Source organism: Pseudophryne corroboree, chromosome 3, assembly GCF_028390025.1.
Source record: "Pseudophryne corroboree isolate aPseCor3 chromosome 3, aPseCor3.hap2, whole genome shotgun sequence".
Lineage (NCBI taxonomy): Eukaryota > Metazoa > Chordata > Amphibia > Anura > Myobatrachidae > Pseudophryne > Pseudophryne corroboree.
The window spans coordinates 739,624,922-739,646,985 of record NC_086446.1 but is presented as its reverse complement, the minus strand read 5'-3'; the positions used below and the strand labels follow the sequence as shown (position 1 = coordinate 739,646,985).

Below are 22,064 nucleotides of genomic sequence, written 5' to 3'. Positions count from 1 at the left end.
TAACAAACTGTAATATTCACCCATCCCCCCCCCCCCCCCCCCAGTACCGAGCTGCTGTAATATAATTATAGCTATGCTATAAATACATTGGATAATCGCCCTCATTCCGAGTTGATCGCTCGCTGCCGTTTTTCGCAGCATAGCGATCAGGCTAAAAACCGGCTGTTCTGCACATGCGTATGGGCCGCAGGGCGCACGCACCAAGTACTTTCACACGACACTAAGCAATTTTACACAGGGGCGAGCAACGTTTTTCAGTCGCTCTGCTGATCGGTGTGTGATTGACAGGAAGTGGGTGTTTCTGGGCGGAAACTGACCGTTTTCCAGGAGTGTGCTAAAAAAACGCAGGCGTGTCAGCTAAAACGCAGGAGTGGCTGGGGAAACGGGGGAGTGGCTGGCCGAACGCAGGGCGTGTTTGTGACGTCAAATCAGGAACCAAACTGTCTGCAGTGATCGCAATCTAGGAGTAGGTCTGGAGCTACTCAGGAACTGCAGGAAAAGATTTTCGAGCAATTCTGCTAATCTTTCGGTCGCAATTCTGCTAAGCTAAGATACACTCCCAGAGGGCGGCGGCCTAGCTGCGCACTGGTGATAAAAGCAGCTAGCGAGCGATCAACTCGGAATGAGGGCCAATGTTAAAATACAGGAATAATTATGTCCCGCAGAGTAAATATTTCGCAGTCTATATGATCTTAGCAACATCAAGACTTGGCAAGTTGTTGCTGGCAAACGGCGGTGGAACTACTAGGCCCAGGATGACTTGGTTCAGGAAAATAGGGATAGCAACAAGCTGGCTACCTCCTGGGGCTACTGGCCTGGCATAAAACTGGCTACACCCAAAAAATCTAATTGATTATTTATGTTCCTGACTGAGTGCAAGCTCACAGGGCAATCAAACAAACGTTCCAAGTAAACTATACCAGACTTACAGATTCTGAGCGGTTACGAATGAACAAGCTGCATGCAGGACGTTAGAGCTAGAGATCTGGGTGTGTATGACAGATAAGAGTAATGCCGGGATATCTGCAAGATTTACCACCCGGCTAATAAAGGCCTCACCCTGATGTGCTGGAGATACACAGACAGGTCGCGGATGAAGGACTTGATCAGCCTCTCCTGCATCCTGAAGTTTTTCTCCGTCTCCTCAAAAGCTTCATCTTTGATCTATTCAACATAGAGTCACATGAAGACTGTGTTAAGGAAAGCTGTGTATATGAAGGGGCGCGAGCAAGAGGAGGAGCGCCGAGGTGAGAGCACGAGGAGGAGGGCAGAGGTGAGAGCACGAGGAGGAGCGTGGGGGCGAGAGCATGAGGAGGAGCGTGGAGGCGAGAGCACGAGAAAGAGAGAGCGGGCGAGAGCATGAGGAGGAGTGTTAGTGAGAGCACGAGAATGAGCGTGGAGGCGAGAGCACGAGGAGGAGCGTGGGGGCGAGAGCATGAGGAGGAGCAAGGAGGCGAGAGCACGAGGAGGAGGGCAGAGGTGAGAGCACGAGGAGGAGCGTGGTGGCGGTGAGAGCATGAGGAGGAGCAAGGAGGCGAGAGCACGAGAAAGAGAGAGCGGGCGAGAGCATAAGGAGGAGTGTGAGTGAGAGCACGAGAAGGAGCGTGGAGGCGAGAGCACGAGGAGGAGCGTGGGGGCGAGAGCATGAGGAGGAGCAAGGAGGCGAGAGCACGAGAAAGAGAGAGCAGGCGAGAGCATGAGGAGGAGTGTTAGTGAGAGTACGAGAATGAGCGTGGAGGCGAGAGCACGAGGAGGAGTGTGAGTGAGAGCACGAGAAGGAGCGTGGAGGCGAGAGCATGAGGAGGAGTGTGAGTGAGAGCACGAGAAGGAGCGTGGGGGCAAAAGCACGAGGAGGAGCAAGGAAGCGAGAGCACAAGGAGGAGTGCGGAGACGAGAGCACGAGGAGGAGCGCGGAGACTAGAGTATGTGGAGGAGCACTAGCGAGAGCACGAGAAGGAATGCGTGGACGAGAGCATGAGGAAGAGTGCGGGCGAGAGCACGAGGAGCAGCGCGGGCGAGAGAAGGAGCGCGAGCAAGAGCACAAGGAGGAGCGTGAGTGAAAGCACGAGGAGGAGCGCAGGCAAGAGCACGAGGAGGAGCGCAGGCGAGAGGAGGAGCAGCGCGGGCGAGAGGAGGAGCACGAGCAAGAGCACAAGGAGGAGCGGGAGTGAAAGCACGAGGAGGAGCGCAGGCGAGAGCATGAGGAGGAGCGCAGGCGAGAGGAGGAGCACGGGGGCGAGAGGAGGAGCTCAAACAAGAGCACAAGGAGGAAGCGTGACGAGAGCACGAGGAGGAGCGTGAGCGAGAGCACGAAGAGGAGCGGGAGTACGAGGAGGAGTGTGAGCGAGGGCACGAAAAGGAGAACACGAGGAGGAGTGTGAGCGAGAGCACGAGAAGGAGAGCACGAGGAGGAGCGTGAGCGAGAGCACCAGGAGGAGCGTGAGCGCGAGGAGGAGCTTGAGTGAGAGCACGAGGAGGAGTGCAGGCGAGAGCATGAGGAGGAGCGCGGGTGAGAGGAGGAGCACAGGGGGCGAGAGGAGGAGCTCAAACAAGAGCACAAGGAGGAAGCGTGACGAGAGCACGAGAATAAGAGCACGAGGAGGAACGTGAGCGAGAGCACGAAGAGGAGAGCACAAGGAGGAGCGTGAACGAGAGCACAAGGAGAAGCGTGAGTACGAGGAGGAGTGTGAGCGAGGGCACGAGAAGAACACGAGGAGGAGCGTGAGCACGAGAAGGAGAGCACGAGGAGGAGCGTGAGCGAGAGCACCAGGAGGAGCGTGAGCGAGAGCACCAGGAGGAGCGTGAGCGAGAGCACCAGGAGAAGCGTGAGCGAGAGCACCAGGAGGAGCGTGAGGAGGAGCTTGAGCGAGAGCATGAGAAGGAGAACACTAGGAGGAGTGCACAAGGAGGAGCGTGAGTGAGACCACGAGAAGGAGAGCACTAGTGCAGACGAGAGAACGAGGAGGAGCGCGTAGGAGAGTATAAGAAGAGCAAGCGAGAGCTTGTGAAGAGTGAGAGCAGGGGGTAAGCATAAGAATGACATCATGAGCTAGAATGGTAAGGGAAGCACAAGAGCGTGTTACGGAAAGCACAGGACAAACTGCGGAGAACCGGCTGACTTCTGCCATTACCTGCGGGGCGAGTCCGGTGAGATGCTTCAAGTGACTGCTGACACGGTTGGATTTCTTGATGATTGAGTGAATGTTCAGTTTATATATTTTGTCTATTAGACTTTCCTCATCGCCCTTGCGGTACTTTACAACTAGAAGAGATGGACAGTGCGGAGTTACTTTGACATTTCTAGAATCTCATTTATGCGTGAGAAAGAAAACTTTGTGAAAACATTAATGCTAACCGTACTCTCAGCTTTTTATAGACCATTTCCAACAAAAACCCATCTCTGCTGCAAATAACATCACATCAGTTACTTATCGCTGTTCCTAGAACCCCAACCGAGTATTTTTCTGCACTGCGAGTGTTGTTGTCTATTACTTTTAACGTTTGCACTTTACATCAGTATTACTAACTACAGCATTGCTCTAGCACCTCCGGGAATACAGTAGGGCACTCACACACTAGCCTAGGCATGGGATAAAATGCCCCAGCATCCGTCCACCGCAACTCACCCAGATCCTTCCTTCGCTTGTACTCATTTATGTTGACGTTAATCTCTTTGACAGCGCGCACAGCCTCCTTAATAGGGGTCTTGTCTGGGTGGGAGTCGGGGGTAGCTCCTAGCAGCTCCATGAGGAGTAGAGGGTAGCGCATGATCCTCTGCACCGGTTTGATGAGAAAAGAGCCCAAGTTTATATAGTTGGAGCAGCCCCTGCGGAGTAAATGACAACGTCAGAGACAGCCCGGAATGTAGACAACGCTACACAGAGTCAAATGAAAGCAAATCACTGTAAAACAATGACAGATAAGTCACAGTAAAGAGACAATGAGAGTACTCACCATTCTTGATACAGGCTCCTGCGTCACCCAAAATCATAGAGAGAGGGAATAAAAAAAGAGACAGTATTACCAGCCTAGCAAAATAAAGCATTTCCAGGCGGAAGCAAATAAGCTTTATGTAAAGGAATTTGCAGACAAAGGACCTTATTCGGTAAGGATTGCAAAATTTGCGATTCGCAATCCGGGCGTGCATTTGTAGCCTTTGCTTTGTGCAGGCGCAAAGGAAATAGCGACAGAAAATGCATACAGATCGTAATCGCAATACAGCCGCTGTTTGACAGGAAGCCAAAGACGGCATATCTGTGCGGAAACCTGACGTTTTCTGGGTGTGTGTGAAAAAACGCAGGTGTGCCTAGGTGTTTTTAAGGAGGGTCTCTGACGTCAGCGATGACCACTTCCAGCCTCTTGTGTCACAAGAATTGTGGATGACCTTGCCTGGCGCAGATGGGAAAAATCTTTGATGTTCCGGGAATTGCGTATGGTTTTGCGATCAGCCGCATATTGCGATGCATTCCCAATTTCTGCAATGGCGGTTTAATCTCTATTTCTGGGCGGCAACTATTTGGTCGCAGCAATTGCTTTTTAGCAGAAGTTGCAATCCTTACTGAATGAGGTCCAAAGGACATGGCTTGCTGAGGAAGAATGCTAGCTCCTCTGGTCAGCACACTAGAAGTCTGTAATGCATTGCTCAGAAAGGGACAATTTAACATAAAGATCAAGGGGGAGATGAATCAAACCTTGGAGAGAGGTAAAGTACCAGCCAATCAGCTCCTGTGATTTTTCAAACGCAGCCTGTAAAATGACATAAGCTAATTGGCTGGTACTTTATCTTTTCTCCACTTTATCTCTCTCCAAGGTTTGATACATCGACCCCTAAATGTAACAAGAAACTTTTACGGAAAGGAAACTACTGGAATGAGCATAATGCATCTGCGTTATGGGGAAAACTAAACCCTATGTCTGAGGTGGAATGTATCCTGTGTACTCAGTGGCTAGCAGGAGATTATTCCTACAGCTTACCTGACAGTCTCCATACACTCCCGCAGGTGTCTCTGGAACTTCTCATCCTTGTCATAGGCTTCCAGCAGTGCTAGAGTCTCCTCGTGGTTCTGGCAGTACTCCTTGTACACGGATTCCAGCTCTGCGCGGTGCTCCAGGAATATCACACCTGTGTAGAGATGGGACATGTGAGGCCCACTCTCATACGGCACTTACTCCAGATATCTGCTGACCGCCCGATCCACCGACAGAGCGTTCGGCTCGGGTAAAGCACATACATTTACTGATCGGCTGCGCGATATGTCGTCCTGACGCCACAGCTGGGGGATGGGGGGGGGGGGGTATTTGAATTTGCCAGCAAAGCTTTTATGTCAGTCTCTGCAGCCAGTGTACAGGCGGATGGTGGGTCACCCATACACACAGCCAGATGCACCTATATATCTGCAGATGCAGTATATCAGGCATCGACTGAGCTGCAGGGCCCATGCGATATGTCGGTGAACGGTGTGCACATCTGCCGACCTGTTAACGATATATCATCCATTCGCCCAGTGTGTACCCATTTTAAGATTATCTTTTGTGGATTCTCTCTCACCTCCGAAGATGTGGAGAAATAAAGGGTCTATTTACTAAGCCTTGGATGGAGAGAAAGTGGACGGAGGTAAAGTACCAGCCAATCAGCTCCTAACTGCCATGTCACTGGCTAAGTTTGAAAAATGGCAGTTAGGAGCTGATTGGTTGTATTTTATTACTGTCCACTTTTATCCCCATCCAAGGCTTAGTAAATAGACCAGTAAATACATTAAAGGAAAGTAAAATTCTATGCACACTCCTGGAAAAACAGGAACGTTCCCTTCAATGTATCTTCTCTGTCACTTGAATCTCATTTAAATAATCCCATCCCACAAAACCAAATCCTCGCTGTATGTGGGAACACAATTTCCTTCCCACACTCAGAGAGCCCTGATCCGCCCAACCCCTCCTCAGACGCCATACTGAGGATTCATCATGAGTAAAATGAAGGAAGAGAGTGGATCCTCAGAAACCTCGCTGCTGAGTCTTCGCTTCATTTAAGATAAGTTTCCATCAAGTCCTATTGGAGTGCCTGCTTCTTTAATTGTCTATGTAAACGGCAGCACGGATGGTGTAATGGTTAGCATTACTGCCTCCCAGCACTGAGGTCGTGGGTTCAATTCCCACCATGACCCTAACTGTGTGGAGTTTGCATATTCTCCCCGTACTTGCGTGGGTTTCCTCAGGGTACTCCGGATTTCTCCCACACTCTAAAAATATACTGGTAGGTTAATTGGCTGCTGACAAAATGAACCCTAGCGTGAATGTGTGTGCGTGTGTACGTGGGCAGACTAGATGGGCCAAGTGGTTCTTATCTGCCGTCACATTCTGTGTTTCTACAAACACTTTCTTTGTTGTGTTTCTGCTGTGCACCTGGGCCATTAATTACAGGGAGGTGTGTGCCTATAACGGTAATAACACAACTGCAATAGTACACTCACAAGACTAGTCCGTAAAACAAACTGAATACGTCGTACGGGGCTCTAGAACTTACTGGCAAAGGGGCAAAAGACCTATTTCACGGCCACCACCTTCCATGCCAACCTTGTATTAAAGAGGTTTTAACTGTATCCAGTCCACAATACAGTAACAAACATACGCAACCTGCACAATTATTACAGACACACACTCACCGACAGAGTCACAGTTCTCCAGGGCCCCTAAAAACTTCTTATTAATATCGATCACTGAATGGATGTTTCCAAATAATACATCAAAGTCCACATGCGCCATCTGTAAGAAAGACATACACGTGTGTAAGCTGCATGTATGCTGGGTAACATGGTACTTACTGCACGCTTGCAATACGGTAATCAGCCTGATCTGCTACACCCTGAAAATGAAAGATTCCCAGTGGCCTAGATTTATCAAGCCTTGGAGAGTGATAAATTGCACGGTGATAAAGTACCAACCAATCAGCTCCTGTCATTTTTCAAACACAGCCTGTAACATGGCAGTTAGGAGCTGATTGGCTGGTACTTTATCTCCAAGGATTGATAAATCTGGGCCACTATGACAAAAAATAAGATTTTAAACCTACCGGTAAATCTTTTTCTCCTAGTCCGTAGAGGATGCTGGGGACTCCGTAAGGACCATGGGGTATAGACGGGCTCCGCAGGAGACATGGGTACCTATAAAGAACTTTTGTGTGTGCACTGGCTCCTCCCTCTATGCCCCTCCTCCAGACCTCAGTTAGAGAACTGTGCCCAGAGGAGATGGACAATACGAGGAAAGGATTTTGTTAATCTAAGGGCAAGATTCATACCAGCCCACTCCAATCATACCATATAACCTGGAATACACAGTATGAACAAATAACAGCCTCGGTCCAAGACCGATTCTAACTGTAACATAACACTTAAGTAAGCAACAACTATAAACAAGTCTTGCAGATTTTCCGCACTGGGACGGGCGCCCAGCATCCTCTACGGACTAGGAGAAAATAAGATTTTACTTACCGATAAATCTATTTCTCGTAGTCCGTAGTGGATGCTGGGACTCCGTCAGGACCATGGGGAATAGCGGCTCCGCAGGAGACAGGGCACAAAATTTAAAAGTTTGACCACTAGGTGGTGTGTACTGGCTCCTCCCCCTATGACCCTCCTCCAAGCCTCAGTTAGGATACTGTGCCCGGACGAGCGTACACAATAAGGAAGGATTTTGAATCCCGGGTAAGACTCATACCAGCCACACCAATCACACCGTACAACTTGTGATCTGAACCCAGTTAACAGTATGACAAACGTAGGAGCCTCTGAACAGACGGCTCACAACAATAACAACCCGATTTTTTTGTAACAATAACTATGTACAAGTATTGCAGACAATCCGCACTTGGGATGGGCGCCCAGCATCCACTACGGACTACGAGAAATAGATTTATCGGTAAGTAAAATCTTATTTTCTCTGACGTCCTAGTGGATGCTGGGACTCCGTCAGGACCATGGGGATTATACCAAAGCTCCCAAACGGGCGGGAGAGTGCGGATGACTCTGCAGCACCGAATGAGAGAACTCCAGGTCCTCCTTAGCCAGGGTATCAAATTTGTAGAATTTTACAAACGTGTTCTCCCCTGACCACGTAGCTGCTCGGCAGAGTTGTAATGCCGAGACCCCTCGGGCAGCCGCCCAAGATGAGCCCACCTTCCTTGTGGAATGGGCCTTGACAGATTTAGGCTGTGGCAGGCCTGCCACAGAATGTGCAAGTTGAATTGTGCTACAAATCCAACGAGCAATCGTCTGCTTAGAAGCAGGAGCACCCAGCTTGTTGGGTGCATACAGTATAAACAGCGAGTCAGATTTTCTGACTCCAGCCGTCCTTGAAATATATATTTTCAATGCTCTGACAACGTCCAGCAACTTGGAATCCTCCAAATCGCTAGTAGCCGCAGGCACCACAATAGGCTGGTTCAGGTGAAACGCTGAAACCACCTTAGGCAGAAAGTGAGGACGCGTCCGCAGTTCTGCCCTGTCCGAATGGAAAATCAGATATGGGCTTTTATACGATAAAGCCGCCAATTCTGACACTCTCCTGGCTGAAGCCAGGGCCAGTAGCATGGTTACTTTCCATGTAAGATATTTCAAATCCACCGATTTGAGTGGCTCAAACCAATGGGATTTGAGAAAATCCAAAACTACATTAAGATCCCACGGTGCCACTGGGGGCACAACCGGGGGCTGTATATGTAGTACTCCTTTTACAAAAGTCTGGACTTCAGGAACTGAAGCCAATTCTTTCTGGAAGAAAATCGACAGGGCCGAAATTTGAACCTTAATGGACCCTAATTTGAGGCCCATAGACAATCCTGTTTGCAGGAAATGTAGGAATCGACCCAGTTGAAATTCCTCCGTCGGGGCCTTCCTGGCCTCACACCACGCAACATATTTTCTCCAAATGCGGTGATAATGTTGTGCAGTCACCTCCTTCCTGGCTTTTACCAGGGTAGGGATGACCTCTTCCGGAATGCCTTTTTCCCTTAGGATTCGGCGTTCAACCGCCATGCCGTCAAACGCAGCCGCGGTAAGTCTTGGAATAGACACGGTCCCTGCTGAAGCAGGTCCCGTCTTAGAGGTAGAGGCCACGGATCTTCCGTGAGCATCTCCTGAAGTTCCGGGTACCAAGTTCTTCTTGGCCAATCCGGAGCCACGAGTGTCGTTCTTACTCCCCTTTGCCGTATAATTCTCAGTACTTTTGGTATGAGAGGCAGAGGAGGAAACACATACACTGACTGGTACACCCATGGTGTTACCAGAGCGTCTACAGCTATTGCCTGAGGGTCTCTTGACCTGGCGCAATACCTGTCCACAGCTGACAGTGCTAACACATGATTTTCTGCCCAGCGGAGAATCCTTGCAGCTTCTGCCATTGCCCTCCTGCTTCTTGTGCCGCCCTGTCTGTTTACGTGGGCGACTGCCGTGATGTTGTCCGACTGAATCAACACCGGCTGACCCTGAAGCAGAGGTTTTGCCAGGCTTAGAGCATTGTAGATTGCTCTTAGCTCCAGTATATTTATGTGAAGAGACGTCTCCAGGCTTGACCACACGCCCTGGAAGTTTCTTCCCTGTGTGACCGCTCCCCAGCCTCTCAGGCTGGCATCCGTGGTCACTAGGACCCAGTTCTGTATGCCGAATCTGCGGCCCTCTAACAGATGAGCACTCTGCAACCACCATAGCAGAGACACTCTTGTCCTTGTGGACAATTTTATCCGCTGATGCATCTGCAGATGCGATCCGGACCATTTGTCCAGCAGATCCCACTGAAAAGTTTGTGCATGGAATCTGCCGAATGGAATCGCTTCGTAAGAAGCTACCATTTTTCCCAGGACTCTTGTGCATTGATGCACAGATACTTTTCCTGGTTTTAGGAGGTTCCTGACTAGATCGGATAACTCCCTGGCTTTCTCCTCCGGAAGAAATACCTTTTTCTGAACAGTGTCCAGAATCATCCCTAGGAACAACAGACGTGTCGTCGGGATCAGTTGGGATTTTGGAAAATTCAGAATCCACCCGTGTTGTTGGAGCACTACTTGGGTTAGTGCTACTCCGACCTCCAGCTGTTCTCTGGATCTTGCCCTTATCAGGAGATCGTCCAAGTAAGGGATAATTAAGACGCCTTCTCTTCGAAGAAGGATCATCATTTCGGCCATTACCTTGGTAAAGACCCGGGGTGCCGTGGACAATCCAAACGGCAGCGTCTGAAACTGATAATGACAGTTTTGGACCACGAACCTGAGGTACCCTTGGTGTGAAGGACAAATTGGAACATGAAGGTAAGCATCCTTGATGTCCAAGGACACCATAAAATCCCCTTCTTCCAGATTCGCTATCACTGCTCTGAGTGACTCCATCTTGAACTTGAATTTTTGTATGTACAGGTTCAGAGATTTTAGATTTAGAATCGGTCTTACCGAGCCGTCCGGCTTCGGTACCACAAATAGCGTGGAGTAATACCCCTGTCCCTGTTGTAGGAGGGGTACCTTGACTATCACCTGCTGAGAATACAGCTTGTGAATGGCCTCCAATACCGTCGCCCTGTCGGAGGGAGACGTTGGCAAAGCAGACTTTAGGAAACGGCGAGGAGGGGACTTCTCGAATTCCAACCTGTAACCCTGAGATACTACCTGCAGGATCCAGGGGTCCACCTGCGAGTGAGCCCACTGTGCGCTGAAATGTTTGAGGCGACCCCCCACCGCCCCTGAGTCTGCTTGTAAGGTCCCAGCGTCATGCTGACGCCTTTGTAGAAGCCGGGGAGGGCTTCTGCTCCTGGGAAGGAGCTGCTTGTTGCAGTCTCTTACCCTTTCCTTTGCCTCGGGGCAAATAGGAATGTCCTTTTGCTCGTTTGTTCTTATAGGAACGAAAGGACTGCGGCTGAAAAGCCTGCGGCTTATTCTGCTGGGAGGTGACCTGGGGTAAAAAGGTGGATTTTCCGGCCGTTGCCGTGGCCACCAGATCCGATAGACCGACCCCAAATAATTCCTCCCCCTTATACGGCAATACTTCCATATGTCGTTTGGAATCCGCATCACCTGACCACTGGCGCGTCCATAAACTTCTTCTGGCAGATATGGACATCGCACTTACTCTTGATGCCAGAGTGCAAATATCTCTCTGTGCATCTCGCATATAAAGAAATGCATCCTTTAACTGCTCTATAGTCAGTAAAATACTGTCCCTATCCAGGGTATCAATATTTTCAGACAGTGACTCCGACCAAGCCACGCCAGCACTGCACATCCAGGCTGAGGCGATTGCTGGTCTCAGTATAACACCCGTATGTGTGTATATACTTTTTAATGTATTCTCCAGCCTCCTATCAGCTGGATCCTTGAGGGCGGCCGTATCAGGAGACGGTAATGCCACTTGCTTTGATAAGCGTGTGAGCGCCTTATCCACCCTAGGAGGTGTTTCCCAGCGCGCCCTAACCTCTGGCGGGAAAGGGTATAATGCCAATAACTTCTTTGAAATTAGCAGTTTTCTATCTGGGGTAACCCACGCTTCATCACACACTTCATTCAGTTTCTCTGATTCAGGAAAAACTATCGGTAGTTTTTTCACACCCCACATAATACCCCTTTTTGTGGTACTTGCAGTATCAGAGATATGCAAAGCCTCCTTCATTGCCGTGATCATATAACGTGTGGCCCTACTGGAAAATACGTTTGTTTCTTCACCGTCGACACTGGATTCAGTGTCAGTGTCTGGGTCTGTGTCGACCGACTGAGGTAAAGGGCGTTTTACAGCCCCTGACGGTGTCTGAGACGCCTGGACAGGTACTAACTGGTTTGCCGGCTGTCTCATGTCGTCAACCGACTTTTGTAGCGTGCTGACACTATCCCGTAATTCCATAAACAAAGCCATCCATTCTGGTGTCGACTCCCTAGGGGGTGACATCACCATTACAGGCAATTGCTCCGCCTCCACGCCAACATCGTCCTCATACATGTCGACACACACGTACCGACACACAGCAGACACACAGGGAATGCTCTGATAGAAGACAGGACCCCACTAGCCCTTTGGGGAGACAGAGGGAGAGTTTGCCAGCACACACCCAAGCGCTATAAATATATATAGGGACAACCTTAATAAGTGTGTTCCCTTTATAGCAGCTCAAATATTATAAATATCGCCAATAAGTGCCCCCCCCCCCCCCCCCCCTCTGTTTTTACCCTGTTTCTGTAGTGCAGTGCAGGGGAGAGTCCTGGGAGCCTTCCTCGCAGCGGAGCTGGGCAGGAAAATGGCGCTGTGTGCTGAGGAGAATAGGCCCCGCCCCCTTTTCGGCGGGCTTCTTCTCCCGTTTTTTTTGGAACCTGGCAGGGGTTAAATACATCCATATAGCCCCAGGGGCTATATGTGATATATTTTAGCCAGAATAGGTATATTACATTGCTGCCCAGGGCGCCCCCCCCAGCGCCCTGCACCCTCAGTGACCGCTGGTGTGAAGTGTGCGGAGAGCAATGGCGCACAGCTGCAGTGCTGTGCGCTACCTCATGAAGACTGAGACGTCTTCTGCCGCCGGTTTCTGGACCTCTTCTCTATTCGGCATCTGCAAGGGGGTCGGCGGCGCGGCTCCGGTGACCCATCCAGGCTGTACCTGTGATCGTCCCTCTGGAGCTAGTGTCCAGTAGCCTAAGAAGCAAATCCATCCTGCACGCAGGTGAGTTCAATTCTTCTCCCCTAAGTCCCTCGTTGCAGTGAGCCTGTTGCCAGCAGGACTCACTGAAAATAAAAAACCTAACAAACTTTTTCTAAGCAGCTCTTTAGGAGAGCCACCTAGATTGCACCCTGCTCGGACGGGCACAAAAACCTAACTGAGGCTTGGAGGAGGGTCATAGGGGGAGGAGCAAGTACACACCACCTAGTGGTCAAACTTTTAAATTTTGTGCCCTGTCTCCTGCGGAGCCGCTATTCCCCATGGTCCTGACGGAGTCCCAGCATCCACTAGGACGTCAGAGAAAAAGATTTACCGGTAGGTTTAAAATCTTATTTTCTCTTACGTCCTAGAGGATGCTGGGGACTCCGTAAGGACCATGGGGTTTATACCAAAGCTCCCAATCGGGCGGGAGAGTGCGAATGACTCTGCAGCACCGACTGAGCAAATGCTAGGTCCTCATCAGCCAGGGTATCAAACTTGTAGAATTTAGAAAAAGTGTTTGACCCCGACCAAGTCGCTGCTCGGCAAAGCTGTAATGCCGAGACGCCCCGGGCAGCCGCCCAAGAAGAGCCCACCTTCCTAGTGGAATGGGCCTTTACTGAATGTGGTAATGGCAATCCAGCCGTAACATAAGCCTGCTGAATCGTGTTACAGATCCAGCGAGCAATAGTCTGCTTCGAAGCAGGCGCGCCAATCTTGTTGGCTGCATACAGGACAAACAGTGCTTCTGTTTTCCTAATTCTAGCCGTCCTTGCTACATAAATCTTTAAGGCCCTGACTACATCCAGGGACATGGAATCCTCCAAGTCACTCATAGCCACAGGCACCACTATTGGTTGGTTCATATGAAATGACGACACCACCTTAGGTAAAAAGTCCTCAATTCCGCTCTATCAACATGAAAAACCAAGTAGGGGCTCTTGTGAGATAAGGCCGCCAATTCTGACACACGCCTTGCAGATGCCAAGGCCAATAACATGACCACCTTCCAGGTGAGAAATTTAAACTCAACCGTTTTAAGGGGTTCAAACCAGTGTGATTTTAGGAACTGCAACACCACGTTCAGGTCCCATGGTGCCACTGGGGGCACAAAAGGAGGCTGGATGTGCAGCACTCCCTTTGCAAAAGTCTGGATTTCTGGAAGAGAAGCCAATTCCTTCTGAAAGAATATCGACAGGGACGAAATCTGTACCTTAACAGAGCCTAACTTCAGGCCCATATCCACTCCTGTCTGTAGGAAGTGGAGAAAACAACCCAGATGGAAATCTTCCGTAGGAGCATTCTTGGTTTCACACCAAGAGACATATTTCCGCCAGATACGCTGATAATGTTTCGCCGTCACCTTCTTCCTAGCCTTTATTAGAGTAGGTATGACCTCCTCCGGAATACCCTTCTCAGCTAGGATCCGGCGTTCAACCGCCATGCCGTCAAACGTAACCGCGGTTAGTCTTGGAACATGCAGGGCCCCTGCTGTAACAGGTCCTCCCTTAGAGGAAGACGCCAAGGATCTTCTGTGAGCATCTCCTGAAGATCTGAGTAACAGGCCCTTCGAGGCCAGTCTGGAACAATGAGTATTGTCTGTACTCTTTTTGTCTTATGATCCTCAACACTTTTGTGATGAGAGGAAGAGGAGGAAACACATAGACCAACTGGAACACCCATGGCGTTACCAGAGCGTCTACTGCTATTGCCTGAGGGTCCCTGGACCTGGCACAATACCTCCAAAGCTTCTTGTTGAGGCGTGACGCCATCATGTCTATTTGAGGAACTGCCCAAAGACCCGTTATCTCTGCAAAGACTTCTTGATGAAGTCCCCACTCTCCTGGATGGAGATCGTATCTGCTGAGGAAGTCTGCTTTCCAGTTGTCCACTCCCGGAATGAAGACAGCTGACAGAGCGCTTACGTGATTTTCCGCCCAGCGAAAAATCCTGGTGGCTTCTGCCATCGCGACTCTGCTCCTCGTCCCGCCTTGGCGGTTCACATGAGCCACTGCTGTGACATTGTCTGATTGAATCAGCACCGGTAGGTTGCGAAGAAGACTCTCCGCTTGTCGAAGGCCGTTGTATATGGCCCTTAATTCCAACACGTTGATGTGCAGGTAGGACTCCTGGCTTGACCATAGTCCTTGAAAATTTCTTCCTTGGGTGACTGCTCCCCATCCTCGGAGGCTCGCGTCCGTGGTTACCAGAACCCAGTCCTGAATGCCGAATCTGCGACCCTCTAGAAGGTGAGCACTTTGCAGCCACCATAGAAGAGACACCCTGGCCCTGGGGGACAGTGTTATTTTTTTATGTATTTGTAGATGGGACCCGGACCATTTGTCCAGGAGGTCCCATTGAAACGTCCTCACATGGAACCTGCCGAAGGGAATGGCCTCGTAGGCTGCCACTATTCTTCCCAGAACTCGAGTGCATTGATGAACTGACACTCTTTTTGGCTTTAGCAGGTCTCTGACCATGTTCTGGAGGTCCTAGGCTTTTTCCAACGGGATAAAAACCTTCTTTCGTTCCGTGTCCAGTATCATATCTAGGAACACTAGTCGAGTTGTTGATACCAACTGTGACTTTGGTAGATTGAGAATCAAACCGTGTTGCTGGAGCACTCTCAGAGAGAATGACACGTTCTTCAGTAATTGATCTTTTGATCTCGCCTCTATCAGGAGATCGTCCAAGTATGGGATAATTGCGACTCCTTGCTTGCGCAGGATCACCATCATTTCCGCCATTATCTTGGTGAAAATCCTCGGGGCCGTGGAAAGCCCAAACGGCAACGTCTGAAACTGGTAATGACATGAAGGTAAGCATCATGCATCCTTTATGTCCAGTGACGCCATAAAATCCCCCCCCCACCCACCTCCAGGCTGGCTATTACCGCTCGGAGCGATTCCATCTTGAATTTGAATCTTTTCAAGTACAGGTTTAGGGATTTTAGATTTAAAATGGGCCTGACCGAACCATCCGGCTTCGGGACCACACAGAGGGTTGAATAGTACCCTTTTCCCTGTTGGCTCAGGGGAACCCTGATAATCACTTGCTGTTGACACAGCGTTTGAATTGCAGCTAACACTACTTCCCGCTCTGGGGTAGAAGCTGGTAAGGCCGACTTGAAAAATCGGCGTGGGGGCACCTCTTCGAATTCCAGCTTGTAGCCTTGGTAAACTATTTCCAACGCCCAAGGATCCACGTCTGACCGAACTTAGACCTGGCTGAAGAGTCGAAGGCGTGCCCCCACTGGTGCGGACTCCCTTAGGGGAGCCCCAGCGTCATGCGGTGGATTTTGTAGAAGCCGGGGAGGACTTCTGTTCCTGGGAACCAGCCGAAGCAGGTGTTCTCTTTCCTCTACCCTTACCTCTGGCAAGGAAGGAGGATCCCCGACCTCTTCTGGACTTTTGCGACCGAAAGGACTGCATCTGATATTGTGGAGTTTTCTTTTGCTGTTGGGGAACAAAAGGTAAAAAGGTAGATTTACCTGCGGAAGCTGTGGACACCAGGTCCGCGAGCCCATCCCCAAACAACACGTTACCCTTATAGGGTAAAAACTCCATATGCTTTTTCGAATCCGCATCACCCGTCCATTGGCGGGTCCATAAGGATCGTCTCGCTGAAATAGCCATGGCATTGGCTCTGGAACCCAGCAACCCAATGTTCATTTGAGCGTCTCTCATATACAAGACTGCGTCTTTAATATGGGCTAGAGTTAACAAAATCGTATCCCTATCTAGGGTATCCAGGTCAGCCGACAGGGTATCTGTCCAAGCTGCAACTGCGCTACATACCCATGCCGACGCAATTGCCGGTCTGAGCAAAGCACCAGTATGTGTATAAATAGACTTTAGTGTAGTCTCCTGCCTGCGGTCTGCAGGATCCTTGAGGGCCGCTGTGTCTGGAGACGGCAGCGCCACCTTCTTGGACAGGCGTGTTAAAGCCTTGTCCACAGTGGGAGAGGATTCCCAACGCACCCTGTCCTGTGTAGGGAAAGGGTATGCCATATTAATTCTTTTGGGAATCTGTAGTCTCTTATCTGGAGTCTTCCAAGCTTTTTCAAATAACTCGTTAAGTTCATGAGATGGGGGAAAGTTTATTATCTGTTTCTTTCCTTTAAACATGTGTACCCTCGTGTCGGGAACAGAGGGTTCATCAGTGATATGCAACACATCTCTTATTGCAATAATCATACATTGAATACTTTTTTTCACCCTAGGGTGCAATCTAGATTCATCATAGTCGACACTGGAATCAGAGTCCACAATTTGTGACAAGGGACGCTTTTGAGACCCCGACGGGCCCTGTGAGTCGGTCCTATCCGAGGATTGACCCCCTGATGCCTCCCTGGATTCAGCTTTATCTAGCCTCTTATGTAAAGATGCCACACTGCATTCAACATATGCCACATGTCCATCCATTCCTGAGTCGGCACTACCAATGGGGACACACCACTCATCTGCTCCACCTCCTCCTTGGATAAGCCTTCCGCTTCAGACATGCCCACACGCACGTACCGACACCCCACACACACAGGGATATAACTATAAGGGGACAATTCCCCAACCAGGCCCTTTGGAGAGACAGAGAGAGAGAGTCTGCCAGCACATACCCAGCGCCAAACTGACACTGGAAAATCCAGACAGCGCTTTTATATATATATATTGCCAATATTCCCACTCACTGCGCTTTAATGTGCCCCCCTCCTCTTTTCCAGCCCTCTGAAGCGTTCAGCAGGGGAGAGTCCGGGGAGCCAGCGTTCTCTGCAGCCTCTGTGGAGAAAATGGCGCTGGTTAGTGCTGAGGGATCAAGCTCCGCCCCCTCCAGCTTCAATTTTTACAAAAATGGCGGGGGATCATCTATTTGCTTCCTCCGCAGCCTAATATATAGTTTTGTGTCAAAAACGAGGTTTATTACTGCCCAGGGCGCCCCCCCTGCGCCCTGCACCCATCTGTGCCTGTTGTGTGGGAGCAATGGCGCGCAGCGTTACCGCTGCGCGCTTACCTCATGAAGATCTGAAGTCTTCTGCCGCCTTGAAGTCTTCTTTTCTTCTCATACTCACCCGGCTTCTATCTTCCGGCTCTGCAAGGAGGACGGCGGCGCGGCTCTGGGACGAACTCCAGGGTGAGACCTGTGTTCCGACTCCCTCTGATGCTAATGGTGTCCAGTAGCCTAAGTAGCACAGCCTATCATTTAAGTAGGTCTGCTTCTCTCCCCTCAGTCCCTCGATGCATGGAGCCTGTTGCCAGCAGTGCTCCCTGAAAATAAAAAAACCTAACAAAATTATTTTTCCACAGAAAACTCAGGAGAGCTCTCTGCAGTGCACCCATTCTTCTCTGGGCACAAGATCTAACTGAGGTCTGGAGGAGGGGCATAGAGGAAGGAGCCAGTGCACACCCATACTAAAAGTTCTTTATAGGTGCCCATGTCTCCTGCGGAGCCCGTCTGTACCCCATGGTCCTTACGGAGTCCCCAGCATCCTCTAGGACGTAAGAGAAAATAAGATTTTACTCACCGGTAAATCTAGTTCTCGTAGTCCGTAGTGGATGCTGGGACTCCGTAAGGACCATGGGGATTAGCGGCTCCGCAGGAGACTGGGCACAACTAAAGAAAGCTTTAGGACTACCTGGTGTGCACTGGCTCCTCCCACTAAGACCCTCCTCCAGACCTCAGTTAGGATACTGTGCCCGGAAGAGCTGACACAATAAGGAAGGATTTTGAATCCCGGGTAAGACTCATACCAGCCACACCAATCACACCGTATAACTCGTGATACTATACCCAGTTAACAGTATGAAATATAACTGAGCCTCTCAACAGATGGCTCAACAATAACCCTTTAGTTAGGCAATAACTATAAACAAGTATTGCAGACAATCCGCACTTGGGATGGGCGCCCAGCATCCACTACGGACTACGAGAAATAGATTTACCGGTGAGTAAAATCTTATTTTCTCTGACGTCCTAAGTGGATGCTGGGACTCCATAAGGACCATGGGGATTATACCAAAGCTCCCAAACGGGCGGGAGAGTGCGGATGACTCTGCAGCACCGAATGAGCAAACTCTAGGTCCTCCTCAGCCAGGGTATCAAACTTGTAGACTCCTACAAAAATGTTTTAACCCGACCAAGTAACAGCTCGGCAAAGTTGTAAAGCCGAGACCCCTTGGGCAGCCGCCCAAGAAGAGCCCACTTTCCTCGTGGAATGGCCTTTTACAGATTTAGGGTGCGGCAGTCCAGCCGCAGAATGTGCAAGTTGAATCGTGCTACAGATCCAGCGAGCAATCGTCTGCTTAGAAGCAGGAGCACCCAGCTTGCTGGGTGCATACAGGAGAAATAGCGAGTCAGTTTTCCTGACTCCAGCTGTCCTGGAAACATATACTTTTCAGGGCCCTGACTACATCCAGTAACTTGGAATCCTCCAAGTCCCAAGTAGCCGCAGGCACCACAATAGGTTGGTTCACATGAAAAACTGATACCACCTTAGGAAGGAATTGGGAACGAGTCCTCAATTCCGCCTTATCCATATAAAATACAGATAAGGGCTTTTGTATGACAAAGCCGCCAATTCTGATACACGCCTGGCCGACGCCAAGGCCCACAGAATGACCACTTTCCACGTGAGGTATTATAGCTCCACGGATTTAAGTGGCTCAACCCAATGCGACTTCAGGAAATCCAACACCACGTTGAGATCCCACGGTGCCACTGGAGGCACAAACGGGGGCTGACTATGCAGCACTCCCTTAACAAAAGTCTGAACTTCAGGCAGTGAAGCCAGTTCAATTTTTGGAAGAAAATCGATAGAGCTGAAATCTGGACCTTAATGGAACCCAATTTTAGGCCCATAGTCACCTCTGACTGTAGGAAGTGCAGAAATCGACCTAGCTGAAATTTCTCCTTTGGGGCCTTCCTGGCCTCACAGTACGCAACATATTTCCGCCATATGCGGTGATAATGGTTTGCGTTCACTTCTTTCCTAGCTGTAAATAGCGTAGGGATAACTTCCTCCGGAATTCCCTTTTCCTTCAGGACCCGGCGTTCAACCGCCATGCCGTCAACGCAGCCGCGGTACGTCTTGGAACAGACAGGCCCCCTGCTGCAGCAGGTTCTGTCTGAGCGGCAGAGGCCATGGGTCCTCTGAGATCATTTCTTGGAGTTCTGGTTACCAAGCTCTTCTTGGCCAACCCGGAACAATGAGTATAGTTCTTACTCCTCTCCTTCTTATTATTCTCATTACCCAGGGTAAGAGAGGCAGAGAAGGGAACACATACACCGACTGGTACACCCACGGTGTTACCAGAGCGTCCACAGCTATCGCCTGAGGGTCCTTGACCTGGCGCAATAACTTTGTAACTTTTAGTTGAGGCGGGACGCCATCATGTCCACCTGTGGCCTTTCCCAACGGTGTACAATCATTTGGAAGACTTCTGGATGAAGTCCCCACTCTCCCAGGTGGAGATTGTGTCTTCTGAGAAAGTCTGCTTCTCAGTTGTCCACTCCGGGAATGAACACTGCTGACAGTGCTTACACATGATTTTCCGCCCATCGGAGAATCCTTGTGGCTTCTGCCATCGCCATCCTGCTTCTTGTGCCGCCCTGTCGGTTTACATGAGCGACCGCCGTGATGTTGTCTGACTGGATCAGCACCGGCCGGTGTTGAAGCAGGGTCTAGCCTGACTTAGGGCATTGTAAATGGCCCTCAGTTCCAGAATATTTATGTGTAGGGAAGTCTCCTGACTTTTCCATAGCCTTGGAAGTTCCTTCCCTGTGTGACTGCCCCCCAGCCTCGAAGGCTGGCATCCGTGGTCACCAGGACCCAGTCCTGTATGCCGAATCTGCGGCCCCCTAGAAGATGAGCACTCTGCAGCCACCACAACAGCGACTCCCTGACCCTTGGAGACAGGGTTAACCGCCGATGCATCTGAAGATGCGACCCGGACCACTTGTCCAACAGATCCCACTGGAAAATCTTTGCATGGGACCTGGCGAATGGAATTTCTTCGTAAGAAGCTACCATCTTTCCCAGGGCTCGCGTGCATTGATGCACCGACACCTGTATACGTATTAGGAGGTCTCTGTCTAGAGACAACAACTCCTTGGACTTCTCCTCCGGGAGAAACCCTTTTTATCCTGTTCTGTGTCCAGAACCATACCCAGGAACAGTAGACGCGTCGTAGGAACCAGCTGCGACTTTGGAATATTCAGAATCCAGCCGTGCTGTTGTAGCACTTCCCGAGATAGTGCTACTCCGACGAACAACTGCTCCCTGGACCTCGCCTTTATAAGGAGATCGTCCAAGTACGGGATAATTATTTCGGCCATTACCTTGGTAAATACCTCGGTGCCGGGGACAGAGCAACGGCAACGTCTGGAATTGGTAATGACAATCCTGTACCACAATATTGAGGTACTCCTGGTGAAGAGGGTAAATAGGGACATGCAGGTAATCATCCTTGATGTCCAGTGATACCATGAAATTCTCCAGGCTTGCAATAATCGCCCTGAGCGATTCCATTTTGAACTTGAACCTTCGTATATAAGTGTTCAAGGTTTTCAATTTTAGAATGGGTCTCACCGAACCGTCTGGTTTCGGTACCACAACATTTTGGAATAGTAACCCCGGCCTTGTTGAAGGAGGGGTACCTTGATTTCACCTGCTGGAAGTACAGCTTGTGAATTGCCGCCAGTACTACCTTTCTCCGAGGGCAGCAGGCAAGGCTGATGTGAGGTAACGGCGAGGGGGAGTCGCCTCGAACTCCAGCCTGTATCCCTGTGATACTATTTGCAGAACCTAGGGATCCACCTGTGGGCAAGCCCACTGGTCCCTGAAGTTCCCGAGACGCGCCCCTACCGCACCTGTCTCCACCTGTGGAGCCCCAGCGTCATGCTGTGGACTCAGAGGAAGCGGGGGAAGATTTTTGATCCTGGGAACTGGCTGCTGGTGCAGCTTTTTCCTTCTTCCCTTGTCTCTGTGCAGAAAGGAAGCGCCTTTGACCCGCTTGCTTTTCTGAAGCCGAAAGGACTGTACCTGAAAATACGGTGCTTTCTTAGGCTGTGAGGAAATCTGAGGTAAAAAATTTTCTTCCCAGCTGTTGCTGTGGATACGAGGTCCCAGAGACCATCCCCAAACAATTCCTCACCCTTATAAGGCAGAATCTCCATGTGCCTTTTACAGGCAGCATCACCTGTCCACTGCCGGGTTTCTAATACCCTCCTGGCAGAATGGACATTGCATTAATTCTGGATGCCAGCCGGCAAATATCCCTCTGTGCATCCTTTATATATAAGACGACGTCTTTAATATGCTCTATGTTAGCAAAATATTATCCCTGTCTTAGAGTATTAATATTATCTGACAGGGTATCAGACCACGCTGCAGCAGCACTATTTATGCTGAGGCA

At 50.1% G+C, this 22,064-nt stretch overlaps 1 protein-coding gene across 3 annotated transcripts in view; it reads right to left on the bottom strand.

Moving 5' to 3' along the window:
* Positions 1-22,064, bottom strand: part of DNMBP (dynamin binding protein) — a 244,984-nt gene that overhangs the window by 10,440 nt on the left and 212,480 nt on the right. For all 3 annotated transcript variants that reach the window (XM_063962255.1, XM_063962254.1, XM_063962256.1), the window contains 6 exons: positions 6,660-6,759; positions 4,975-5,122; positions 3,955-3,972; positions 3,627-3,826; positions 3,132-3,262; positions 1,060-1,164 (listed from right to left, as the gene is read on the bottom strand). In XM_063962255.1, coding sequence (XP_063818325.1) covers positions 1,060-1,164; positions 3,132-3,262; positions 3,627-3,826; positions 3,955-3,972; positions 4,975-5,122; positions 6,660-6,759 — 702 coding nt within the window. The remainder of the gene's footprint in view (positions 1-1,059; positions 1,165-3,131; positions 3,263-3,626; positions 3,827-3,954; positions 3,973-4,974; positions 5,123-6,659; positions 6,760-22,064) is intronic.